At 43.2% G+C, this 27,773-nt stretch overlaps 2 protein-coding genes across 8 annotated transcripts in view; one reads left to right on the plus strand and one right to left on the minus strand.

Moving 5' to 3' along the window:
* The window catches only part of Crls1 (cardiolipin synthase 1), a 21,220-nt gene extending 6,640 nt beyond the window's left edge, over positions 1–14,580 (plus strand). For all 5 annotated transcript variants that reach the window (XM_031372001.1, XM_031372004.1, XM_031372006.1 and 2 more), the window contains exons 3-7: positions 1,101–1,230; positions 7,166–7,251; positions 8,095–8,163; positions 10,097–10,188; positions 13,662–14,580. In XM_031372001.1, the coding sequence (XP_031227861.1) occupies positions 1,101–1,230; positions 7,166–7,251; positions 8,095–8,163; positions 10,097–10,188; positions 13,662–13,749 (465 nt within the window). In that variant the 3' untranslated portion in view covers positions 13,750–14,580. The remainder of the gene's footprint in view (positions 1–1,100; positions 1,231–7,165; positions 7,252–8,094; positions 8,164–10,096; positions 10,189–13,661) is intronic.
* A 1,775-nt stretch (positions 14,581–16,355) lies between these two features.
* The window catches only part of Lrrn4 (leucine rich repeat neuronal 4), a 12,750-nt gene continuing 1,332 nt past the window's right edge, over positions 16,356–27,773 (minus strand). For 2 of the 3 annotated variants that reach the window (XM_031372008.1, XM_031372007.1), the window contains exons 2-5: positions 27,050–27,723; positions 25,621–25,825; positions 19,914–20,051; positions 16,701–18,794 (exon numbers count right to left, since the gene is read on the minus strand). In XM_031372008.1, the coding sequence (XP_031227868.1) occupies positions 17,591–18,794; positions 19,914–20,051; positions 25,621–25,825; positions 27,050–27,710 (2,208 nt within the window). In that variant the 5' untranslated portion in view covers positions 27,711–27,723 and the 3' untranslated portion in view covers positions 16,701–17,590. Of the gene's footprint in view, positions 16,680–16,700; positions 18,795–19,913; positions 20,052–25,620; positions 25,826–27,049; positions 27,724–27,773 lie in introns of those variants that run through there. The other variant, XR_004118883.1, reaches the window with a different exon arrangement.

Raw genomic sequence — 27,773 nt, forward strand, 5'->3', positions numbered from 1 at the left:
AGGAAGAAAATAAAAGAAAAAAATCCAGGCAATGGTAGCACATGCCTTTAATCCCAGCACTTGGAGGCAGAGGCAGGTGGATTTCTGAGTTCAAGATCAGCCTGGTCTACAGAGTGAGTTCCAGGACAGCCAGGGCTAAACAGAGAAACCCTGTTTCAAAAAAACCAAACCAAACCAAACCAAGTCAACAAAAGATATTTAAGTATTAACATTTTACCTAGGATAAGTACAGAGGATTAAGTTTTTCACTCAAATATAAGTAATACAAGCATAGTCGGAATATTGACTTAATAGTGGTACTAAAATTGTGTGTGTGTGTGTGTGTGTGTGTGTGTGTGTGTGTGGTGCAGGTCATCAAACCCAAAGCCTCACGGAAGCTAGCCAGTCAGTACTCTTCACTGAACTCTAGCCTAATCCTTTGAAGACAGTACATTTTAAATTTTAAAATTGAGAAATAACCTTACAATGAGTTAGATAGGAGAGATGGTTCTGCCAGGACTTGAAGCAGTTCAGCAGACCTGAGATTGAATTTCAGTACCCACATCAGACAGCTGCCAGCTGCCTGTACCTCCAGTCCAGAGGATCTGACAGTCTCCTTAGGCCTCTGTGGACACCGCACACACATGGCTTAGATACACACATACATTGAAATAAAGAACCCACAAGAGTCAGATACTACAGTAAAACAGATAGGGATATGTATGAAAGCTGAGAGTCACAAGTAAAAAGTAGTCCTGAATGGTGTCTACTTTGGCTCAAAAGAGTAGGTTCCTAGTCCCTCTGGGTCAGTCTGCTTTCTGTGAGTTTTGTGGGGGTTCTTTATTTCTGTTGTCTATATTTGGGTTTATCCCACATGGGAACATTATGAAAATAGTGAGAGGTTAGGACACTGTGAAGGAGAAAGAACAATAGTATAAATGTGAAATTCATTTCAGACTAATTGCTATTTTAAAAACTAAAGGAATAAGAATGTTTGGGGATAAGAAACGAGATTTTACTGACATTTTCTGAAAGTATAGTTTTTCTGGTATTTCTTAAGCTTCAAATTATCTATTCTGCTTGAATTATGACATTTATTTAAAAAACACTTCTATTTTCAGTTGGATGGATTTATTGCTCGAAACTGGGCCAATCAAAAATCAGCTTTGGGAAGTGCTCTTGATCCACTTGCTGATAAAGTTCTTATCAGCATCTTATATATTAGCTTGACCTATGCAGATCTTATTCCAGGTAAGAACACTGTCATGTGTATATTAAATAACAAGGAAGAACAATGGTAGTGAGCTTAGGCCTTTTCTTGAAAGAAATGGTTTTTCTTCCAATATATATTTAAAATTAAATTGTTTCCTTGATTTTAAATAAATTGTTTTGCTTATCACAGACACACTGCTTATTACAGAATTTGTATCCTTGTTACACTATATAACTTTATTTAAAATTAATTGAGATAGTAGTACATGATTCATAATACTCTAGACATTTTTGGTGGTACATTATGTTTTAGTGGCCAGATATTTGGAAATAATTTAAAATCTTTGTAAGTCACTGATTTTTCTTTTCAGTTTTTATTTAATATATATGGTATGTGTGAGTATTTTGTCTGCATGTATGTCTGTGCCCACTTAGTGCCTGGTGCTTCTGGAAGGTAGAAGAGGGTATCAGATCCCCTCGTCTAGAGGATTTAGAGATACAGTTGTAAGCTGCCATGAGGGTCCTGAAATTGAACTCAGGTCCTCTAGAAGAGCAGCCAGTGCTCTTAACTGCTGAGCCATCTCTCCAGCCCCCATGGTTATCTTTATTAAGTACAGTTTATTCATGATGGGAACTCTGATTCTATGAAGATATCTGTAAAAATTTACATTATTATTGTGCAGTTTCAAATCATATACATATGCAATACATTATCTGAATACTTCATGGTCTCTTGCTCTGAGCATTCATTGTATATGCTTCTTTGGTTCTTTTTGTGCTTAAGCTATATGTATTTCTCAAGCAGTTTTTCTTCCTCATCTCCCCAAGAGTTAGAAATGGGGTTTGAGAACAGAAGCTGGTTCATTGTTGTTGTCTGGTCTTTTATTGTCCATTAGTGTCCACTGTTGGCATCTGGTAGATAGAAGGTAATGATGTCTCATTCTGGTTCTATATATGGTCCTTGAGTGTCCATCACTGATGTCTGGTAGATGGGGTGTAGTAATGCTCATCCAGCTTGATGTCTTTGGTTTTCTAAGTACTCCAGACATATTAGTTAGATACTCTTAGTTGTTTCCAGTGTTATGATATTAGAATTGGCTTTTTCCAAAATTGTTTCCCCGTGGTAAATAAAAATCTGTTGGGGTTTTGATTGATTTGGTTACATGAAATTTATAGCTCTCTTTGGAAGTTTGGCATTTTTTACAAGCATCTTCTGGGTCACAAATGCGATGTATCTACTATATTTAGGCTTCCTCTGATGTCTTTCAGAGTTTTATAATTTTCTTCAAGACAATAATACAATTTTTGATACATTTATTCTCAAGTATTTAATAGTTCTTAATGTTCTTACCAGTGGAAGCTTTTAAGCTCTGTTGTGTGTTAGTTGATATGTTGAGGATCAGCTCTTTCCTAATATTAGCCATTGTCTAGTCAACTTTCTCTCTCTGACTGTTAAATTCTGCCTTGTTTCCAGGCCCAGTATCCACTGTCCATGTTAATGACTTTCTTTTATCTCTGACTTCCTCACTGCCCTGTGTTTCTCCTGCTGAGCAGGAGCAAGCTAACTCACCCCAGCTCAGTCAAGGCTTTTCACAGCCACTTTGTGGGGTTTGATTCCTGTAGAGATCCTCTTCAAGTATAATAGTTTTTCAAGAAAATTTCTGCCAAGTGTCTATTATGATGGGACACCAAGAACTCTTTCTTGGCATATTATTTGTCCTCGCCCCCCGGCTACCACCCCCCTTTAAGCTGTTAATGAGGTGAGTTGCATTGCTATTTTTCTAGGGTTAAAACAACCTGTGGTTCCTGGTGGAAATCTAGCTTGGCTGGGATGCGTTCTGGAGATATTGGTGGATTTGGCTTGATTGTATTTTGTTGAGTTTTCTCATTTGATTCATGAGATTAGCCTGGCATATTTTTTGTGTCGGGAGGTGTTCTTTGTGATTTTTGCCCCACCAGTAGCCTATACTTGCTAGGTTTATTCTGACACTGAGCTAAATCCCCAAGCTGTAGCCCAATTTTTTTTTTTTGTTTGTTTGTTTGTTTTTTGAGACAGGGTTTCTCTGTATAGCTCTGGCTGTCCTGGAACTCACTCTGTAGACCAGGCTGGCCTCGAACTCAGAAATCTGCCTGCCTCTGCCTCCCAGGTGCTAGGATTAAAGGCATACGCCACCACCGCCCGGCTAATTTTTTTTTTTAACGGTTGTTGGTTCTTAAATTAACATTTTAAGTTATGATGTAATGAGTTTCATCATGGCGTCTTCATTACACATTATATGGTTATATGGTTCTCAGTCATTCCTATCCTGTTGCCTCCCCTGAACCCTTTTCATTTTCAGGTTAGCTCCCCTCTGCTTCCTGTTACTACACATGCATGCTATTATGTGCTCTATGTATGACCCACTTTGCTTAAGATCTTGTTCTTTCAAGGAGTTATGACCCACAAAACTGTAAATACACTCACATACATGCTTAAACATGAATTGCATACATGTAAAATCTTAAATTTAAGTTTGACATAAGAGAAAACCCATGTTTTTGAGTCTGGCTTTTTTTAGCCCAGTATGTTGCTTCAAATGTCATAAATCTCTTTCGTTTAATTGCATACAAACTTTGCTTATCCATTCATTTATGAGCATCTAGGCTGGTTGTTTCCTGGTTTTTGTGCATAGTGCAGCAGTAAACATGAATGTCTCTGTATGCTGACTAGAGTCCTTCTGCTGTGAGTCAGGAGTGGCGTGGCTAGGTTATATGGTTCTGTCTCTTGAGGAAGCTCTTGCAGATTTCTGTAGTGATTGGATTGCATTGCCACCCCCAGAATGTGGTGATAGCCGTTCTCTCTGGGTCCCTGTCTCTAGTAGCCTTATCAAACAGGTTAATGGCTTTTTCTTTTGTTCTGGGATTGTGTTCATGTGACATTACAGTTTTTTTATTTTGATGTTTGATAGAATTTGTTGAAGCTGTTGGAAAGAGTTTTGAAATGTGATTATTAATTGTTCCAGAGTAATTCAGTTTAATAATTTATCCAGTGTACATTTTGCAGGTCGTGATTTTTTTCCCCTAGGTACTTACCCATTTTATTTATATTATTAAGTTTCTTATTTGTAGCAACTTTTTGTTGGTACCATAAGACATATGCTATATTTATGCCCTGGTTTCCATCTTGAGTCCTTTTTCCTTCTGTCTTTCTCTTGATTAGTTTTGCCACATGTTTGCCAGTTCTGTGACTTCTAATGAACCAAATATGGGTTTGAAAAGAATCATGGATTGTTAACTTCTTTAACTGTCACTCTCTTCCCTTTCCTTCTCTGGGTTTCCCTAGATCCTTTTTTTTTTTTTTTTTGTATACCAGTTCTTCTAATAGAAACAAGAAAGGAAGCCGGGCAGTGGTGGCGCACACCTTTAATCCCAGCGCTCGGGAGGCAGAGGCAGGTGGATTTCTGAGTTTGAGGCCAGCCAGAGGTCTACAGAGTTCCAGGATAGCCAGGGCTACACAGAGAAACCCTGTCTCGAAAAACCAAAAAGAAAAAAAAAGAAATAAGAAAGGAATCACATGTAATGAAACATTCTTTAGAAACCATATTAAAAAATAATAGATAGATTAAAATTTTAATAATATTTTATTTAGCCCAGTGTATTAATGTCATTGTGCTGGGCTGGTGAGATGACTTAGTAGATAAAGGCACCTCCAAGCCTGAGGACCTGGTTTCAGTCCTGGACCTGCATGGTTGAAAGAGAGCAAAGGCATAGAGCAGCTCTCTGACCTGCTGTGCCATGGCCCCCACCACACAGGCTTATACACTAAATAAAGCTCTTAAGTGTAATTCAAAAAGTTTAGAATGTGATTCTAGTATATAATCAATAAAAAATTACCAAATTGAAGTTTAAAACTTCAAAATTGAGTGTTTATTTGCATTTACCATATCTTCCCATTCAATGAGCCAGCCACCTCTTAGGTTTTGACAGTACTCATGGCTGTGTGTATGAACAGCACAGCCTTATAGATGGGCCCCTTGCTGGTGGCTGCCTAGCGTTTCTGAAGTTGGTTTGAGCTGCATTTCCTGCTTGTGTGTGTCTCTTTCCCTCCTATTGTGTGTTAGTGCTCTTGTCATTGTCCGTGCAGAATTTCTTCCTGCTTTCATGACATTTTCTTGTCTATCTGGTTAATAATTATTTCTTAGGTTGGGAATGTGGCTGAGTGTCAGAACCCTAACATGCACAGAGCTCTGTCGATGTCTTTTGTTAATGATTTCAAGCATGACTGTTAGTCTTCCAGACTATATGCAGTCAGATTTTACAGACATGAGCTTCAGTGAATGGATATTCTGCAGTACTATGTTGTGAAGCTCTGTGTGTAAGCTCAGTAAGTGTAATTTTCAGCCTTGGTGAACTCTTTCATGTCTTGAAATCCTTTTGGTCTGTTTGTCAGTCACAGGGAGATTAGGCTGAAGCTTCCTTCTTTGTGTCTTGTTTTACTCAATTCCCACCCCACCTCCCACAGTTCTGATTTTGCCTTGTTTTATTTTTTATTTTTTAAATCATGCTAGTAACAGCACATAAGTTGAAATTGAATATTTATACAAATGGAGTATTTTATTTGGACGTGGTTCACCAGATGGTTGCAGGTAGTAAAATGACTCCAAAAGACACTGCCAGGTCCCAGTGCTGGATTGACTGCAAGAGCTCTTCACTGCCCAAGTCTGCATCCCATAGACCTCCATCTACCCCCATCTCGCACAGCTTCCTTACAGTCACCAATTTTGATTTGCAGAGTTTGGCTGCATTTTAAATTGTGATTGTTGTTAATTTATCAGCGAGTGCTTACTGTAGAAACATTTGGTGATTTTAAAAAATGTATTTATAAATCATGGTTTACATGGTTTATAAGTAGCCTGGCACATGCTCTGCTAGACACATTTTCTAGATGGTGAAGCCAAGGCAAATTTAGTTTGATGTACAGTTGCAGGTGCAGAGCCAATAGAATGTCAGAACTGGAGAGGGCCCTAAACACACACTTGCATTACTCTGAGCTGTTTGAAAATACCATGAAAGGGATATCTGTGAACTATGATTTGAATCCAGGATTTTTGCCATTAAATTTATTTTGAAAAAGATACAGGATTGTGGTTGTAACTTTGTGTGGTACAGAAGGCTCTAAAGTAAGTATGTTCTCTCACCTCCCATCCAAAATATCCTCCTGTTGGCTATGGCTCTGGGACCATGCTGGGAAATCTGAGGAATATGAGTTGAGTTTCCCCAATGACAAACTGTTTGGGGTTTTGGATTGTTTGGGGGTTAGTGGTCCTCAGCTGGCAATATGCAAATATTCCAGAACTCAAGAAACTGCAATCTGAAATGTCTCCTGTCTAAGCATGTTTGATAAGGAAGACTCAGCCTGTGATAAAGTTGATTGACAGGTTGGGCAGGGAGAAGAACAGATGTCTGGGTAGGAGCTAGCTCAGCAAGAGTGGAAAATTTTTTTATTTCAAGAAATTGTATGTAAAACTCTAGAGAATAGGCTAAAATTCAGAGACAAGAAGTCCTGAGACCTCCAGGATATTTCAGCTTGTCTGACATGTGCCTTTAACCGCCTTGTGTTGCTTTTCATTGGATTCTAATGAGCGTGAGGTCTTTTTCCCAGAAACTCAAAGCTGAGAAGAGTTGGGTGTGGGGCAGCTGGGTGTAGCTCACACTATTACATAAAGACTTGAAGTTTTTAGACAGATGCAGGAGAGAACACATGGTGAGTGGATTGGGATTCTAGAGGTAGATAAGTCACAGAGCCAGAGCTTGCAGTTCATTCTGATTACAAGAAGGAATAGAAAGACCAGGGCTTCACTGTAGGGGACTGAATCAATATTTACTACAAAATCTTACGTAAGGGTAACATCGAATAGTGTGAGTCTTTACTGCAGTCATAATATCTCTTAGTAATTTTTAAACTCATTAAAATTATTTTATATTTGATTTTCAGTTCCACTCACTTACATGATAATTTCAAGAGATGTAATGTTGATCGCTGCTGTGTTTTATGTCAGATACCGAACTCTGCCAACACCGGTAAGGTTCAGAACATATTCCTTTAGCGTTTCTTCTAACTTAATTATTGAATGCAGTTTCACTTTAGGGGAGTTATTTATGGCAGTTATTTTTTAATTTATTTACCAGGAATTAGAAAAAAATACCCTGTAATTTGAACATATGAAGAGTCCATTTTAAAAGCTGTATTTGTTGGCTGGATGTGCTGACACATGCTTTTAATCTCAGCATTTTAATTCAGAGGCAGAAGCAGGTGGATCTCTATGAGGCTGAAACTACTCTAGGAGCTACAAAGCTACAGTGAGATCCTAATGAAAACACAAACACAAGCCTAATTTCTGTTTGGTTGATGGTGTATGAAGCCCAGAACAGCCAGCTAGGCCCCAGCAGACTAGAGGTCTCCAAGCTGTGTAATGCTTCACTTATTCACCGTGGATGGTCTGGAAGTAGTTTTTAAAATCAATCATAGAAGAATGGAATAGCTCGCTTACAGCTATTGGCTCTGTAAATATTTGAGCACATAAGTATAGCATTACCTTTTTGATTCTCAGGAAAAATAGAGATGTATTTTATTTATTTTGCTTTTTAACCTGTAAAAGAGAGTAGCATAAGCTTCTTTAGTGACTATGTGATGAACCAAACTGTGTGGGAGTGACTCCATACAGTTGTGTAGCACTTGACAAATTTATATTTTGAAGAATCTTATTTTTAATAGTCTTATTATAACATAACAAAGTATGTAAATAGTGCTGAATTTACTCAGTAAGTAAGATATTTATACATTGGGGCTAGGCATAGGGTAAGCACTAGTAACTTTTGTTAGAAACCTGAATGATAAATTGCAACTTTTTTTTCTTTTGCCAGCGAACACTAGCTAAGTACTTCAATCCTTGCTATGCCACTGCTAGGTTAAAACCAACATTCATCAGCAAGGTAAGATACTCATAGCAGCCTTTTAAAGAAGTCAGTCCTTTATGAGCTTTTCTTATAATGAAATGAATGTAAGTCAGGCAGGAGCAGTTTAGAATGAGAACATTGTTAGAAGTTTGTTTATAAGTATGTATGTGCATGTGGGTGGAGGGCAGAGACATCTTGTGAAGGGTCAGTTCTCTCTCCATCTTGTGGATCCTGGGAGTTGAACTCAGGCTGTTAGGTTGATTGCTCACCAACTTGAGAATGAGATAAATTTAAATGCATTGATTAGAGGTGCTAGAAAATGGGTCATGTCTGTCTTCTAAATTTTTTTAGATTGTTAGTATGTGCAGTTTATCTTTGTTGATGGTCTTAAGAATTATACCTTGAATGAAATCATAGGGCAGGTGAAAAGTGAGATGTAAGTACTCTTTGAGATACAAAATTATGACGTTTCTTGTGCTTTTCCTATCATTCATTTATTCATTTTAATTGTAGGTGCCTGTGTGTAGTATAGTATTGTATGTGTGTGTGTGTGTGTGTGTGTGTGTGTGTGTGTATGTTTGTAGGCTGCTGTTGGTAGTCTTCCTCTTACTTTCCACAATTATTGATTAAGGCAAAGTCTCCTAGTTGAATCTTGAGCTTGCCTAGCTCCAGGGATTTCCTGTCTCTTTACCCTGCTGAGCCATATCTAACCCCAACCCTTTTATTTTTAAAGCGTACTAGATGAAAAGGGAATAGACAATTATACTCACTAATAAACAGTCTAAGTTGTCTATTGTGTTTTGCTAAACCTTTTTCAGGATCATAAATGTATATCAAAATTAATCTCTTTGTACAGCAGAGAGATTAATGCCGTGATAAGTTCACTGAAGCCATCCTTCCATTCCATTTTTTTTAAAGCCAATTCATTTGCTTTTAAGATTTATTTATTTATTATATGTAAGTACACTGGAGCTGTCTTCAGACACTCCAGAAGAGGGCGTCAGATCTCATTACAGATGGCTATGAGCCACCATGTGGTTTGCTGGGAATTGAACTCAGGACCTTCGGAAGAGCAGACAGTCCTCTTACCCTCTAAGCCATCTCGCCAGCCCCCATTCCATTTCTTATAACAGAGATGTAACAGATGCCTTTGAGACATTGTTTTTGTAATAGGCTCCCTGGCACAGAATATTACCACTGTAAGAGAGAGCTTTTGGCTTCATGTGACTTTGTGTCAAGTGCAGCAATTTGAATGTAACCCTCCATAGAAAGTCACTTCAAGTGCTGGGACAAATGCACCAGTAAACACTTGTTCTGAAAAACACATTATTTATTTTAAGGTCAAAGTGTGATCACTGTCATGTGATGAAGAATAAATAACAGGACCAGGGAGTGTCTCTCTACACCTTCCTCAACTGCCCCATGCTCTGTTTGTTTCATAGAATGCTGTTCTCTGACTCTTTCTGGTTCTTGTTTGTGCTGTTGAAAGTAAACAGTGCTTATTTTCCTAGAAGATTTCACAGCAATAAATGAAATTCAGTTTTCTGACCTCACAGGGTTCTCAGGTAGCCTTGAAAGTCTGGGTTCTAGGTTTTACTCTAGTGCTTACTGTGTTCTTTCACCCATGGAGAAGCCACTTCATTGTTTCACTTCAGAGCTGTGTGAGGACAGCTAGGGACAAGGGCAAAGAATTGCATAGCATCATTGAATTGCTATGGGATTCAAGGGGTAGTACTTTAAATAGTTGTCACTGCCCTCATTATAAATGACAGGTACCCATGTGGGCAGATGGGTCAGTTAGTGACTCTGATCTGGTACTTATTCTCACCTGGGAATGCCAACTTTGGCATGGATAATGCCAGTCAATATCCAGAATGCTTAGAGTGTATCATGATGAGAATACCTTTGCCTCAGAAGCTTAAAACAGGGCCATTTGACACTGTTGACTTATGATGCCTTTATTTTTAAGGTAAATACAGCAGTCCAGTTAATTTTGGTGGCAGCTTCTTTGGCAGCTCCAGTTTTCAATTATGCTGACAGCATTTATCTTCAGATACTATGGTAAGTTTACTTCAAGTTTACATTCAAATTACTAGAGTTACTAAATTTATTATGGTAAACTTAGAATTATTCTGAGAATATCAGTACAATGGTGTGTTGCAATGTCTAGAATGATTTTGCTCTTGAAGTGTGTAATGAACATGAGGTAGACAAGTGGTAGCCACCATTTTCTCTCCCTTCCTATTCTGTCCCCTACTCCTTTTCCTGACTTTGTTTGTGCCCTGAGTCCACTCAGTGCTACTGTGTGTACATGGGTACACTGGAGCCCGGGCAGTCCAGGAACCGTAGCCCTAAAGAAAGTTTTCTCTCGCTCAGCAGCCATCAGTTGTCAATAGCTCCCCAGAAAGGAGTTGAACTTTGAGTTCCTGCAGTATCCAGGCAGAGTTTTTAGCTGGTTTGTGCTTGCATACAGTCAGCTACTATAATTTCATGTGTGCAGTGTCTTTGTCAAGCCCAATAAATACTGTTTTGTGGCAAATGCCCACTACCTCTGGCTCTTATAATTTTCCTCTGCTTCTTGCATGTTAATCCCTGAGCCTTGCAGGTAGGGAGTGTGATATAGCTCTTCTATTTGCACTGTGCATTCCATAGTCTCTCATAAGCAACAGATATTACCCAGATGTAAACCCTGAGAGCTACAATAGCAAATGGAAGATGTACCCATGTTTGCAATAGTTGCATAAATGAAATGGACCTAAAGCCAGGTTCCTTTAACAGGACTCCCAAACCATTGGCTGGCTAAGGCACAGGCCCTAGGAGAGAACTTAGCATTCTGCTAAATGGGCATAGTAATGAGTTGCCTCCCTAAGTTTCTGTCTGTATACCCATTCGTTAGTGCATCTCTCAACACTCATCAGAGCAGCTGCTTTTTATAGTAGATAGTGATTAACACAACTAACCAACGTGCACTATCATTCTTAATCTTACTGTAACACAACTAACCAATGTGCATCATCTTAGTTTACTGTAAGGCATGGAGCACAGAAGTTAGCAGTCACAACTTAGAGGGCTGAGAAGGATTGGTAATGTGTTAAGAGTTTTGGAGGTGCTTTTCGGCCATTCGATATTCCTCAGTTGAAAATTCTTTGTTTAGCTCTGTACCCCATTTTTGGTTTTTTGGTTTTGGTTTTTCCAGACAGGGTTTCTCTGAATAGCCCTGGCTGTCCTGGAACTCACTCTGTAGACCAAGCTGGTCTTGAACTCAGAAATCTCTGCCTCCCAAGTGCTGGGATTAAAGGCATGTGCCACCACTGCCCAGCTGTACCCCATTTTTTAGGAGGGTTATTTGCTTCTCTGGAGTCTTAACTTTTTGAGTTCTTTGTATATATTGGCTATTAGCCCTCTATGAGATGTAGGATTGCTAAAGACATGTTCAACATCCTTAGTCATCAGAGAAATGCAAATCAGAACAACCTTGAGATTCCAACTCACACCAGTCAGAATGACTAAAATCAAAACCTTAGGTGACAGCAGATGCCGGCAAGGATGTGGAGAAAGAGGAACATTCCTCCTTTGCTGGTGGGATTGCAAGCTGGTACAACCACTCTGGAAATCAGTTTGGCAGTTCCTCAGAAAATTGGACATATATTACCTGAGGATCCAGCTATACCACTCCTGGGCAACATGTAATAAGGACACATGCTCCACTATGTTCATAACAGCCTTATTTATAATAGCCAAAAGCTGGAAAAAACCCAGAAGTCCTTCAACAGGAATGGATACAGAAAATGTGGTACATTTACACAATGGAGTACTACTCAGCTTTTAAAAACGATGAATTCGTGAAATTCTTAGGCAAATGGGTGGATCTGGAGAATATCATCCTGAGTGAGGTAACCCAGTCGCAAAAGAAAACACATGGTATGCACTCTCTGATAAGTGGATATTAGCCCAAAAGCTTGGAATACCCAAGATACAATTCACAGACCACATGAAGCTCAATAAGAAGGAAGACCAAAGTGTGAGTGCTTTGGTTCTTAGAAGGAGAACAAAATACTCACAGGAGCAAATATGGAGATAAAGTATAGAGCAGAGACTAAAGGAAAGGCCACCCAGAGACTGTCCCACCTTGGGATTCATATACAGTCATCAAACCTAGACACTACTGTAGATGCCAAGAAAAGATGCTGAAAGAAGCCTGATATGGCTGTCTACTGAGAGGCTCTGCCAGACAGAGCCTTACAAATACAGAGGCAGATGTTAGCAGCCAACCATTGGACTGAGCACAGGGTCCCTAATAAGAGGAGTTAGAGAAGGGACTGAAGGAGTTGAAGGGGTTTGCAACCCCCTAGGAAGAACAATAATATCAACCAACCAGACCCTCCAGAACTCCCAGGAACTAAGCCATCGTCAACAAAAGAATACACATAGCTCCAGCTGCATATGTAGCAGAGGATGGCCTTGTCGTGCATCAATGGGAGGAGAGGTCCTTGGTCCTATGAAGGCTAAATAGATACCCCAGTGTAGGGGAATTGAGGGTGGTAAGGTGGGAGCGGGTGGGTGGGTGGAGGAACACCCTCATAGAAGCAGGGGGAGGGAGGGAAACTAGGAAAGGGGATAACATTTGAAATGTAAATAAAATATCCAATAAAAATAAAGGGTTTTGGAGGAAGAGAAAGTAAGGAGGGATGGATAACTACTAACTGCAGAAGGAAGTGTCATTTGAGCTGTAGTGAAAGGTGAGCTGGATGCCCAGCAGACAGTGGTATTAAAGACCCGCCTAGTGGAGGGTGCAGTGGGAGGACGCCCAGGATTCTTTGAATTCTGTTTCAGTGTGCTAATTCCTCAGTTGTAAATATCTTGAAATGTGTCAAACTCGACTTTCAAGTGTTCTAAATAGGCTGCTATGTTGATGTCTAGTGATATTTGGTAAACATTTAATTATAATTAAAACTCACTTTAGAACTCTGAACAAAGTTGATTGGTTAATCAAAGTAAATTATACTAAACACTTTTTAAAATGATACAGTCTAAACTTTATTTTCTTACATAAAATAAAGGTTTTTTTCCCTTTTGTATTTTGGGTTATCAATGGAGGATCCTTTTCTCTCAAATAAACTGCATCCAGATATAACCTGATCTCCTGTGTTTGCTTCAGGATATTGCGTGACTTTAGATAGACACCAAGCAGGCTTAAGTAGGAACTGTCTAGTTTGAGCCGTTTACAGTTGTCTCCATTCACGCCTGTATGAGTATGCTTTTGTGGAAGAAAAATGAGAACATCGAACACCTAGGGTTGTGTGTGGGACAGTCACTAGTACTACTAGTCTCTAGGATTCAGTAATTAGATGGCTTTTATTTGGCATAACCAGTATAAATGAGGTCTTAAAAGAAACCATGAATTTAGATTTTGTAGTTAGGCAATTTCACCACACAGTCCTGTTCTCTTAGATCGTTTTTACGTGTGTACTTCATGATTTCTGCTGTCGGTGTTTTTGGACTTGACAGCTGAATCCCATTTCTCTCCTTTCAAGGTGTTGTACAGCATTCACTACAGCTGCGTCAGCATACAGTTACTATCACTATGGTCGGAAAACTGTTCAGGTGATAAAGGGCAAATGAGAGGCACCCAGATCCAGCAGCAAGGAAGCGACGTGTGTCATCGGCAGCAGCGCCAGCGAAAGCTACAGGACTTTCCCGATCTTGGTGTTCAGCTTGAGAAAGGTCTTGTCAGACAAACTATGTCTTCAAAACCGAAGAAATGCACAACGAAAATAAGCTTGATCATGGGCCTAGACAGAATTTCCAGTGTATTTTTAAATACAAATTAAACTATAATGTAGAATTTTTAATCTAAGGTTTTTGATTAATTTGTGAGATGAATTATTCTAGTTACTCTTTTTTTTTAATGTTTATAAAAAACATAGTTGGTAACATGGAAACAAAGGAAAGCAGGAGGGAATTTCCTAAGATTAGATACATACCATACACAGCATGGCTATACATTTTTATGCTTGAATTTTAAATCTGCAATCACATTAACAGCTCATGTGATTAATACTTGATCATTTGAAAAGTGAGAATAAACTTAGCTGTGGATAGTGTAAAGGTGTACAGAGCTTTAAAATGCAGTAAGTTTTGAAAATAAAAAAGAAACAAAATAGAAGGCATTGAAGTTCACCAGTAGTCTTCCAGCCTCTCAGGTACCAAATAGTTTATGTATCAGGATAACAGATAACACAGGAGTCAAAGGGACAACATGTGTATTAGGCTTTGCATCAAAAAGGCAGAGAATGACATCATGCCTTCTCACTGTTGCTAATGGGATGTATGATACTAGAACCTGTACTCATGTCATGTAAATAGTATGAAACTTTCTATTTTTCAAAGTTTTTTTTTAACTTTGGGGAATCTTCTATTGTTAACATGATTAAAAAGAAAAATAATAAAAGAGCTGAAAAAAACCCTGTGCCTTCCACTTGGGTTGTTTTGTGGTGTGTGTGTATGAGACTACATAAGTTTCCCCATCTATGAAGTGCACTTAGGTGCAGCACTTTCCCCTACATTGTAAAACTTACTGGTTCCAGACCATCTGACCTTAAAGGCCTGCTCTACCCTTGTGTTCAGAGAAGTGGGGTACAGGTAGGGTCAGGAGCTGGGAGGCTCCTCCATATACTGAGGCCTTTGGTTGCCCTCTCCTTAGTATACCTAAGTATAATGTGGATGTAAAAGTTCAGAGCTTTTCTGCACCTGCCCTTGCTTTGAAATAATGACAAGGAGACCTGGAATATTTATTGGTAAGCTTCTTGCACTATAGCTGGGCAGGGTTCTGGTTTATTCTAACCCTGCTATGCTGCCTACTACCCAGCCACATGCCCCATTACCTGCCTTTCTAGTCTTGCCCTGGCAAGAGCAAGACTAGAGCATCTTCCCCATCTGTGTCGTCATGGGAACTCTCTCCTGGCCACTCAACCACATTCTCCACCCAGGACCTCCTCACTGGGATTGGAAGTCTAGCCTTAACTCTCCTCCCCAGCCATAGGCTGATCAGCTCTTGAACCAATCTGAGGTAAAGGAGAACAGGTCTTACAAAATACTGAGTCAGAAAATGCTTCACAATGATGACAATACCACCCTCTGGACTGCACCCAGATGATGTCCGGGTACAGAAGTCAGCATTGGAATACACTGCACAAAAACAGTCCCCAATATGGAACTAGTAAGCCTCTAGTCATTTTGTTGAACTGTGTTAAAACAGAAGTTAGAGACAGAAACTCAAGCTTTATTGCATTGTGCAACTCTGTTGCTGGTCCTGGCTTCTCATTCCAGAGCACCAGCTCAGCCACTATGGTGGTTTGGATGAGAATGCCCCCAGTCTTGGGTGTTTGAATATTTGGTTTAGGAGGTTTAGGAGAAAGAAATGTGCCACTGGGAACAGGCTCTGAGGTTTTCAAGGCCACGTGCCATTCCCAGTTTGCTCTCTGCTTTTGCTTGAGATTCAAGCTTTGAACTGTCAGCTGCCGGTCCTGCTTGCTGCCAGCTTCTTACCCTCTGTAACCACAAGTGAATAACCCTTTCCTTATGTAAGTTACTTCAGTCACGGTGTTTTGTCACAGCAGTAGAGAAGTAATGTAGCAACCCTGGTTTTGGAGCATAGTAAACCCTGCCATTGAATCACAGGAGCAAGAGAGAAGGAGGGAGGGGGCAGGGCTGGCTATTGCCTCTGCCTCAACTCTCCCATCTGGAGAGCTCACTGGGAGTCTCACTGGGAGCTGCTGAGGCTATAGATGGAAGGAATGCTGGAGAATCCAGGGTGGTGATTGAGAAATGCCAAGTAAAAAGATGGCAGAGAGCTTGTGGAGATTAGGTGTTTACTCTGCTTATTGTGGTTACTAATGACCCACAGTATCCTCAGCATGAAGGTTTTCAATCTAGCATTGGTCAGCACGCATTACAGTCTCAATGCCCTCAGGATTTTCTGTATTGAATTGTTACAAAATACATTCTGTCCATTAAACATACTGGAATTGTATTTAAATGAGACTTAGAGTATACATTTATATGTACAAATTGACAAATTTATTACGTGTCTCCATAGAATAGACTCATTCATGAGAGTAGGCTAAAAACACAGACGCCATTTAATTATGTCTTCAGACTTAATACCAATTCACATTTTGGCTTTTGTAACGTTTTATTTATTTATTTTTTTAATCATTCCATTCATTGACATCTCAAGTGATATCCCCCTTCCTGGTTACCCTTCCACAACCCCCCCCCATCCCACATCTGCCCTCTCCCTCCTCCCCTTTGCCTCTATGAGGGTGCTCTCCCACCCACTCCCACTCCACCACTTTTGTAACCTTTTAAGCGGGATCTAGAGGGGTCTTTCAAATTCTCTTGGGTATATATTTGATGAGACAAAAGGATACAGTTGAGAATGTTGAAAACATGCTTCGACACCCACTTGGAAATGTATACTATGATTCATATTCAGGTCCAGCTTTGATATGCTCGCTGTCTGCAGCATGGTGTTTGTGCTGCAGCCTGTTCTGAAGATGAGAGATGGATTCAAACAACTTTTCCTTACCATAGAAATAAGCACTGTTGTGAATTCAATTCTGCGCCCTCTCCAAATGCTTATAATCCCACCATTTGGAAAGACAGAGGCAGAAGGATCTAAGTTGAAGCCAGCATGGGCTGCACAATAAGGCCTGTCTAAGCAATGAAGGTCATATTTTTGTCTACTGAGTGAGATACAGAAAGCCCTGGAAGCAAATAGCCTTTCCCTGTGTCTCACAAATGTTACCAGAAGGCCAATTTTAACTGTAAAGCTGGAAATACATGTTTTGACACACCTTGGAATCTAGAAGGTCTTAGAAAACCAACAATAGCTCTTCCCTTGGCCATTAGCTCAGAGCTAACAGAACTCATTTGTGCTAAAATCAGGAGCCACAAGGGAACGTTCGTGCAAGAAACTTAAGAAAGATGGCATTTCCAAAAGAAGTGGTGTTCCTTATTACAACTGCTTTCTTTGTTATCCCATCTCCTTCCTCTCGTGCAGTATCCCACTTGGTACTCAGGGATATACCGAGTGCTGACCAACCTGAAGGATGTCACAGAGTGACAGGAGCCAGTAAGACTGACTTGAGGTTGGTGAGAACAACTATAAGAGGAAGGGTGACACTCACTCCTTCAACAGAGGAGGACGCAGTGTCATTCTGTGTGAGCCTGAGATGTGGTGGCTTCAGGATATTTGGAGCTCATGTTGTCTTTAGGCATCAGACTGTTTCTGCATGCAGATATGTTTTGAATGGGAAACGCTGGGATAATTAAAGTTCTGGAGCCTCAGCAGGTGGTCAAGGCTGGCTTGTTTAATCTGGTTGCTGGAAGGAAACTCAAGGCCTCACGTGTGTCTGATCTGGATGTTGGGGATAAGGCCTTGGACAAGCTTAGGAAGTCGCTACCACTGAGTTACTTCCTCCGCCCTGGCTGGGTTTTTGAAGGCCACCAGGTGTGTGTCATAGAACTGCCCGTGTGGCTTCCAGCGCTGCCTCCAGAGACACACAGACAGCACCAGGGTGCTGACAAGTAACAGGCCACTGGTGGTACACAGTCCCCAGAAGATGACCGTGGAGCTGGGCTTGGTTGTGAAGGTGGCACATGACTTCCTCCAGCCTGAGGTCTGTGGCTGGCTCAGGCCAGCCCTGTTGGCTGCCAGTACACACACGTGGTAGGTGGTGCCTGGTGACAGCTTGTACAGAGGATGCTGTCGGGCAGTAGCATAGATGTCCACTACTGATTGGTTCCCAGATCCTTCTTCGGCCAAGTAGTGGATCTGATACCAGAGCACCACTGAGTTGGGGGCACACCAGTGGATGAGCACTGATGTGTCAGTCGTCTCCGACACCCCCTGCAGCGTGGGAGGGTCTGGAATGGTATCCTCCCCACTGAGACCAGGGCAGCGGCATCGGAGGCGCCTCTGCAGCTCTGCGCATGGGGTCTGTAGATGCTTGCAGGGGTGGTAATCACAAGAGACATCTTGGCGAGGTGCTGCCACCTGGTCCCGAGTCTCCTCCTCCTCACTGTCATCATCTAACAGCAAAACTGGAATCTCATTCTGTGGAGGATCTGTGCGGAGAGCCTTGGGGGTGGGTTGCGTCCTCTGCTTGGTCTGAGATATGCTCCTGGGGTTCGGTGAAGTAGGCAAAGGTTCAAGGTGTTTGCTGACCAGTGGGCTAGAGGCAGATGAGATACTGGGCTCAAGGATATGGGTGGCAGTCGGCTCTGCCCCTGAACTGGCAGTATCAGGCAGAGCCCTGGAAGAACTATAAACTGTCTCAGAGTTAGTAGTGGACTGGGCAGTTTCCTCTGAAGTATCTCGGTACATCCGTGATCTTTGTGTGGGTGGAGCCATGCGGAGGGAGGGAACTTTGGTGATATTTTGTTGGCTTCCTCCGGGCTGAGCAGACAGGGCCGTGCTCTGTCCAATGGAAGGCCCCTGTGTCCGTGTTGCAGAAAAAGAATGATCGAAGTGGGATGAGTTTGAAGCCAGGAGGGTGGTGCTTTGGTTTGACCTGCACACATTAGACAGGTGGGAGAGGGCGAGAGGGCCTGAGAAGGGGCCCGTGGATCCTAAAGCAGGCTCACACATGGTATCAGCTGCCCTGGAAGGGAAACCAATCATTAGGAGGCACCTGGATTTCAAGGTTTTTGAATCCTCAAAGTGGGGTATCTCCTCTGCCGACATACCTCTATCAGATCTTGCCTAGTCATATCATTTTATTGGCCCAGGAAACTTTTGAAGGAAGTCCTGTCATCCTTTCTGGGCAGAAAAGGAAATAGGAAGGAAGTGCTAACTGTCCAAGATGCCACAGCTAGCAAATGGCAGAGCACAGTTATATCTACAGTGGGAAGTAGAATAGAGCCAGACTTTCTGGCTTTAGCCTGTGCTCTCAACATCTTTTTAAACATCATGGTGAGCCCCTGACTGTTAAGGGATCTGGTGATAGCCACTGGAAACAAAGTAGGGGATGGAAGTGAGGGGCCCTACCCCACAGCTGGACTTTTGAGGATGGTTGATTCCAAAATGGAGCAATTGGCTGGTGGAGGTGGTCTAGGAGTGCTCACAATCAGTGATATCTCTAGATCCTTAGCACCCATCTTCTCATGCCTGCTTGGGTATGTTTCCCCTGGTGTATCTTAGAGAAAAGCTCTTCTAAGCAAAGAGATAGCATTAGAATTTGTTTTCTGCCAGGAGAAAGCTCTGTAAGCATACTGGCCTCAGAGGGAATGGCCAAGAGCTAGGCTTGTCCCTTGGGTGGTCAAAGGACTTAGTGGTTAAGAGCACAGATGTAGATGAGATTAATACCGTCTCTAACATCCCAAAGCTACATGAGTTAATATATCAAGTGCTTCACTTGTTTTGGTTCCATTCCCTTGTCTGTAAGATGGAAAACGGATACAACAGTTCTTGCTTTGCCCACAGGGCATGCAGACTATATTTCCCAGCCTCCTTTGCAGTTAGGTTGTAGGCTGCCCATAAACTGTTGGCCAATGAATGAGTGGAAATGGTGAGTACCCTCTGTCAGCCTTTTAAAGTCCATTTTGCCGTGTTCTCTCCCCTTTCTGGTTAGCTACAATACAAGCAGAGTCAACATCCCCTCAGCATGACTACATTGGGGTGAGTGCTCGTATGGTCAAATGGACAAGATTCAAGCTGGGGGAACTCCAGCTCTGGAAGGTTGATTCTCACCTCACAGCCATCTACTTGGTAAACGTGTTACCTGTGTAAGACAGTTTTGTTGACATCCACGAGAAGCCAAGCCAGCTCGCAGCTGCAAATGAGAGGGTTGCCAAAGAGGCTGATGGACAAGACCTGGGAGGAACTCACAGTCCAAGGAACCAAGGAACTCAAGTTGCAGCTGAAATGACACATACACATGCACACAAGTCAGCTAAGGCATGCTTTTAGGTTCAATTTGAACAATTAGGTTCACAATGCTCCCGGGTTTACAATGTTCCCATGAGGGCGAGAGAGGTGGTCCTGTGGTTGAGAACACTGGCTGCTTTTCTAGAGGACCTGGGCTCAGTTCTCGGTACCCACATGGTGGCTAACAACCATCTGTAACTCCAGCTCCAGAGGATCTCACATCCTCTGATGTCCGTGGTGCACAGACATAAAAGCAAATAAATCTTTAAAAAATATTTATTTATGTGTTTTTTTATGTGTTTTATGTATATGAGTATATTTGCATGTATGCCTCCATGACAGAAGAGGGCATTAGACCCAGTTATAGATGGTTAGGAGCCACCATGTGATTGCTGGGAATTGAACTCAGGACTTCTGGAAGAGCAGCCAGTGCTCTTAACCACTGAGCTATCTCTCTAGCCCCCAAATAATCAAATCTTTATAAAAAAAAAAAAAAAGAAAAAAGAAAAAATGTTTCTAAGAGACAGTGGTATTATGGAGAAAACAATCCTGTTAGCAATAGAACTTTGAATAGAACCCAAAATGAACTTAGACCACCTATATTGCCAACCAAACTCTGTCATTATTATTTCCTATGGAATAAAGAAAATATCCTCATGCCAAGTGCTTTTATCAAGGGTCCATGATGATGAATGTATATGCAAATACAAACATCTGCACAGAAAGTAGATGCTATTGTTATACCAGTTCTGGGGATTGAACCCAGAGCCTCACACATACTAGGTATATTACCGCTGAGCTATATACACCCTTAATCCAAAACTCTTAGTGAAACACCACTGGATAAGTTGAGGACAAAGATTCTGTTGGCTCCATGGAAGGAAGAAGAGAGAGCCTGGAGTGGGTCTGCCATTGCTGGGTATGGTGGATGATTTGTAAAAATGGCCACAAGTGCTCTTTCTTCTGTAAGCCCATATCTCTGCAGTGTGATTGCATCTCTTCACATCAAAAACTAGTATGGATTTCTAGACCCCTGGAAACATGTTGACATACTTAGGCCAGCAGGATATTAGCAAATGTGATTGTACACAGAAATGAGAAAGCAGTGGAGTTGGGCCATAGTTGATGGCACGATGCCAGTACACAATGCCTTGATTAATGTACCAGTTAGCTCTTGCTCCCTCTTCTTCTCTGATCGCCTCTTGTGAATGAGGCACTGGTGTCTGTTGGACTACACTAGTCAAGGCTTTTCCTTGCACTTTAGGAAGACACAGCTGAACAAGTCCTGAATGTAAGCTCACACACAGGAAATTGTGAGGAAAGCTGAGAGTCAACAGGAAGCCACTCTGCCCACTGGTTCTATATCTGATGTGCTAGTTTCAGGGGCCAGCCTGTTTACTGTTAGTACTCACAGCCAGCAATGACATTTAAAAGAACAAAGGAGGACATCACAGATGGCAGCAGCATCCTTGAACATTTCAAGAACAATTGAAACAATGGCCATCTCCATTCACTAACTAATATGAGCTGCCATTTGGAACTCTAAAATACACAGCTCAAAGTCTGTCTGCCTATCTATCTATCTATCTATCTATCTATCTATCTATCTATCTATCTATTTTGAGACAGGGTCTTACTATGTAGCCCTGACTGACCTGGAATTGCTATGTAATAGACTCAGGCTGACCTTGAACTCACAAAGATCTATCTGCCTTTGCTGGATATTATGCACCACCATACCTGGCTTTAAATGTATTTTAAATGGAGCAAGTAAAGAATTGACAGTTAAAAGTCATCTGCAAGAGATTCACTCAAGAAATAGTTTGTAAGTTGCAGCTAGCCTTTGTTACATAGAAGATGTCACCTAAATTTAGAAGTTTGCACATGCCTTTCTTTTTTTCCATTCACATGATTCTTGGGGTGGCTTGGTAATTCCTGTGATCTGGGCAGCTCCACTGGGGACAGATAATGTAGGACTACAAGACTGTACTGGCTGGTTTTGTGTGTCAACTTGACACAAGCTAGAGAGTCATCAGAGAGAAGGAGCCTTAGTTGAAGAAATGCCTTCATGAGATGCAGCTGAAAACCGTTTTCTCAGTGATCAATGGGGGAGGCCCCCAAGCCATGGTGAACGGTGCCATCCCTGGGTTCTGGGTTCTATAAGGAAGCAGGCTGAGCAAGCTAGTTAGCAGCAGCTCCCCCTGCCCCCCACCCCCAGGCCTCTGCATCTGCTCCTGCTTCTAGGTTCTTCCCCTGCTTGAGTTCCTGTCCTGACTTCCTTTGGTAATGAACAGCAATGTGGAAGTGTAAGCTGAGTAAACCCTTTCCTCCGCAACTTGCTTTAAGCAATAGAAACCCTAACTAAGACAATCATCTATAGAGAGCCCCAACTGGGTGTGGACTTCTCTCCATGCACCTCTTACCACCTGGGGGTTGGCCTAGACTATCACATGCTGGTCTGTGTACCCGACGTAAATCTGCAGCGATTTACGAGGCTCTAGCCCTGCTGGAGTAGCCAAGGAGTTGTGCCCTCAGAAGGGGAAAGGGTAGTTGGATAGAGGCAGCCCCTGTGGCTCTAGAGCAGAGAGATGCTACATGGTGGTGCAGTGGGTGGAGCGAGCAGGGAGGTGGAGTTCAGATCTGGGCGAACTGCCAGGTCTCTTCTGCAGCCACCATTGCTCTGGCTTGGCGGGATGCTACGCGGAGTTGGCTAAGGAGCCGAGGTCAGGAAGTGAGATTTGAGCAGCTCCCAGCAGTGAAAGCTTCAGGAGAAAACTCTCTTCCCTAGAGTGTTAAAGCTCTTATATGACAGATGCTTCTTTGGTGAAACAATTCTTGAGCCTTTATTCCTTGTGGACAGGGTCTTATGTACATTTTGGGGGTGGGTTGGGATGTAAAACCAGATGTTTTCTATCGGCTTGGTCTGAGATGTTAGGGGTGCCTCATCAGCATGTGGATGGGCTTCCGGGTGCTGCCCCATATATGGCTGACTGTCAAGGTCCTCTCCATAGGGTGCCTCAGTCATGTGACAGGGACCTGATTAGGAGTAGGTAAAATGCCCACCGTCCTTAACTCTGAGTGTCCAGGATTTCTGAACACACTCAACCTTACTAAGATTTCAAACACAGTCCACTGCCCTACAAACACACAGTGGTTGGGGCTCCAAGATTAAGAAACACAAACCCCAACTTTCAATGATTTCTACTTTCTGTCTCGTTTTGCCAATTCAGTACTGGCTCAAGTAAGCCACCAAGCTTCAAGTGTCAAGTTTTTAATGGGTGATAATGAGCAATCACAACGAGGTGGCCATACCTACAGAAATGGTAGAGAATCTCACTAGGCATATTTACAGTTTCTCACACCTAGCAATGGCAACCACTCCTGGCTCTCTCCTGTTCCTTCCCTGGAGTCTAACAGAATATTTAACCTGGGATCCTCACTCTCTCTGAACTCCTTGACTCTTAGATTTTAATTCCCCACTCTTCACATTCAGTTGTAACTCATCGTGGGCAACATGAGTTGCAAAGAGCTATGGCTCTCACACATCCTTTCTATAGTAGTCTCTGTTACTCAGCCTGATGGACCATTACCACCACCTGCTTTGTAACATCTTGGAAGTCAGAACCATATTGTCATTACTGTCATAACCATCAATCATCTTCAGCAGCAGCAGCAGCGGCAGCTTCACCACTACCATTATTATCACCATACAGTCACCACCATCGTCACTATCACCAGTTAGTATTGTCATTTGTGTGTGTGTGTGTGTGTGTGTGTGTGTGTGTGTGGCAGGGGTAGGAGGGGATAGGCACATTGATGTGTATGTGGGAATGTGCCTGCGGAGGTCAGAAGTTGACATCAGGATCTTCTCTCCTCCTTATTTTTTGAAGCAGGGTCTCTGCACTGCACTTGAAGCTTGTCATTTAGCCGAGGATGGTGGGTCAGCAAATTCCAGGGATCTTCCTGTCTCTACATCTCCTATGCTGGTGTTGCATATGTGCACCACCCATGCCTGAAGTGCCAGAGATTAGAACTCAGGTCCTCGTGCTTGCCCCTTTCTAAGCCTCTGTTCTAGTCCCACTTTTATCAATTCTATAGACAACCATTGTACTCCAGAAACCAACTCAAGGGCTCCCGTTTGCTTTTCCCATGAGAAAAGCCCCAGAGAGCACCTCAGTTACATTTCTGTTTCACTTTGGGTTTTGGGGGGGGTTGTTTTTTTGTTTTGTTTTGTTTTGTTTTGTTTTGTTTTCGAGACAGGGTTTCTCTGTGTAGCCCCAGCTGTCCTAGAACTCACTCTGTAGACCAGGCTGGCCTCGAAATCAGAAATCCGCCTGCCTCTGCCTCCCAAGTGCTGGGATTAAAGGCATGCGCCACCATCGCTGGCTGTTTCACTTTGTATTGTTTTCCAATGTTTAATTCCTTTTCCTTTGAGTCTTTGCATTTTTATCAAGCTCAAAGGAGTCAGAGATGGGAAGTGAAGTGTTTTCCCTCTCCCCACATGTGCTCAGTAGCTGGTTCCTGGATGAAGGACAACTGTTCACTCTTAAGGAAACCTAGCTCCATCTTTGGTACCCACATTGAGCAAAGAAGAGTGAAGAAGACCTGTACTCCTAGGCTTCTCTGGGATTGCTAGCCATGACACTACCCTTATCCACAATATGGGAAGCTCTTTAGGGCCTCTAAAAACTATCTCACTGGACTCTGGGAGGCAGGCCTTCAACCCCTGAAAAGTACTAGGCCCAAGTGGTTCAGAGAACATAAAACCTCACAGTAGAACTAAGGTTCAGTGCCGCTACTTTTAATCTTTACAAATGGTCAGTGCCCCAGAACAGACTGTTAAATAACTAGATACTTCAAACAGAGCTGTTTTTGGCTTAGATTATAAGGGCTAAGATCATTGAGTAAGGGGTTGGCTGAGGTACCCAGATCCCAAAGAGAATTAATCGCTCTACACCCTGTTCAAGACAAGGGAAGACTGAGAGATGGGGTTTACTGGCCTGTTACCCACCGGTAAACTCAAAGACGGGGAGACAAGACTGGACAGTGGAAGTCCTTCTAATTCCCATCCCCACCGAAACACACGGGAGAAGAGAGGGTGCTTCGATGTCCAATGACAAGTCCCAGATGTAGGCCCCGCTGACAGGAGTTGGCCTGGGGTCATGTTCAGTGTCCTACTAGTCTGAGAAGTCAAACCTGCTACTAGAGTAAAAGCAGCAACTCCAGATCCTACTGCATGGTCCACCTTCCTACGCCTTCTCCTTCCATCCTAGCCCTACTCATGCCTTGGGATGGACTGAAAAGCCATCATCTGGGGAAAAGACGGGGTTCCAGTGGGGAGGAGGCCTGGCATCCTCGGCTGCTCACGGCTAGTTATTAGGCTGTGGGGACTGTCTGGGACCTTCATAAGACACCGTGAGGAAGATGAGGGAGAACAGAAGCCCAAGAGGTTTTGGAAGAGCAGTGGCAGAAACAGTAAGGACTGGTGTGTCATACAAATTCAATATAGTTTAACGGGCAAAATCAGTCCTGTGATGGAAGCTGGGCTTAGAATCACTTACTTCTGGAGCCGAAGGACTTGTAGATTGGGGGTGTCTTGAAAGATCTCTGTGTGGACAGAAGTAAGGGCTGGGGACTCTTGACAATCCAGCTGCTGCAGGTTGGGAGTCATCTTGAAAATGTCTCCCTCCAGTGTCTTCAGCCTGGGCATCTTTCTTAGGTAGAGGGCCTTGAGCTTTGGCAGGTTTCTGATCCACACAGACTCAACTGAGGTCAAAGGGAATTATCCATTACAGTAAGGAACAAAAACCCAAGGGGACCAGAACCAGCAAAAAAGAAATGAGCAGGGCTACAGAGATGGTTCAGTGGTTAAGAGCACCGACTGCTCTTTCAGAGGTCTGAGTTCAATTCCCAGGAACCACATGGTGGCTCATAACTATCTGTAATGGGATCCTATGCCCTCTTCTGGTGTGTCTGAAGACATCGACAGTGTGCTCATATACATAAAATAAATTAATTTTAAAAAAAAAAGAAGAATTAGAAATGAGTGACCCAGGGGACCAGAACGATCAATAAAGGCATAAGTGACAAGGTTAGGTCACTGGTACAGCAGTTGGAAAGGCTCTTTCTCAGCTATACCTAATCCTTCTTACAGCCCAAACTGGTTAAACCCACAGAGAAGCAATGGACAACCCAAGGCTACAACTCACAGCAGGTGTGAGTCTATAAAAAGGACATTATCTCCAAGCCTGCTGCTGTCAGAGCCTCTGGTTAAACTCCATATGCAAAGTAGCCAGACTTAGTTCCAAGGCCTCCCAAGAGCTGAGAGCTTTCGAGGAACATAAGAAAGGACAAGAGGGCACAGGGTGGGAGAAGGCGCCAGTAACTCAACTTTGTAATCTCCCAATATATGGAGAACATTCCCCTTTTTGACTTTCTCGTTCTCTCTAGCCCCCTGCCACCCCTTCCTCTCACGGCTGTGATAAACAGTAGTTATAGACACATGGAGTATCTTTAAAGAAAATAAAATCATGCTCTTGAATCAAAGGTACCTCCCTCCTACATTCTGTTGAATGGATCCAAGATCCATAGGAATAATGGGGGCGGTGGGGCGGCCGAATCAATGAATTCCTCGTCAGCGTGCTTGAGGTTAAGTTCATCTGTCTTGGGGCCACAATAACTTCACTTCGCCATCCCATAGCGTTCATCTAGCCAGAACACAGTGGCTAAGATGTTGAGCTCTGCCTGTGGAATGCTTGGGCTTGGATCTGTGGACATAAGGCGCGCTAGACCTGTGAGACTTTGGTAAAGTCACGCCACCATTCTGTGCCTTAGTTTCCTCATATATAATCTAGAGATTGTCAGCGGTTCGGTGATTGTGGGGCCCTCTGGGCACACGCGGCTGGTTTCTGTGGCTACCTTTAGAAGAACGCAGCCCTAACCTCCAACCTCCCTAGAGGCACGTGCGTAGAGCCCTCACGCGGTACTCACCTCTTTCTAGGCTCGTGCTGCTCAGATCCAAGAGCTCCAGCGCCGCCAGGGGCCCACCGTCCGCTCCCGCGAATGCCTCCTGGGCGATGTGGCCCAGCTCGCTGCAGGAGAGGTTGAGAAGCTGCAGCGCTGGGAAGCATGCGAAGGTCCGTGGCCGCAGCGCACGCAGTGGGTTCCCCGCCAGCGCCAGCGAGCGCAGGCTGCTCCCCGAGGGCCCCGCACAGGACGGCAGCTCGGCCAGCAGGTTGTGGCTGAGGTCGAGCTCACTTAGCCCGGCCGGGGTGCTGCGATCCCAGTGCAGCACGGAGATGCGGTTGTGGTGCAGTGTGAGCACACGCAGCTCAGGCAGGCGGCCGAGCACAGGCTCGCTAAGGGCGCGCAGCAGGTTATGGCTGCCGTCGAGGCTGCGCAGCGTGAGCGGCAGGCAGCTGGGCAGGCGCTCCAGGCTGCGATTCGCCAGGTTCAGGGCGGTGGCTCCCGCGGCAGGGACCCCCTCACAGGGAGAGTCCGTGGGGCGGCGGTCGAGGCCGTCCCAGACTCCTTGCTGAGTGAGCCGGAAGAGGGGGATCGGGTCCTGGGAAAGCCCCTCCAGGCTCTGGCTCTGCACCATCAGCACTTGTAGCAGGAGCTGCAGCAGCTGCAGCTTCGGCGTCCACCGCATCTGTAGGGAAAGACTACCGAGGGCCCAGGATTTCAGAGGAAGCTCTGAACGAAAGACACACAA

This window comes from Mastomys coucha, unplaced genomic scaffold (assembly GCF_008632895.1).
Source record: "Mastomys coucha isolate ucsf_1 unplaced genomic scaffold, UCSF_Mcou_1 pScaffold15, whole genome shotgun sequence".
NCBI classification, from domain to species: domain Eukaryota; kingdom Metazoa; phylum Chordata; class Mammalia; order Rodentia; family Muridae; genus Mastomys; species Mastomys coucha.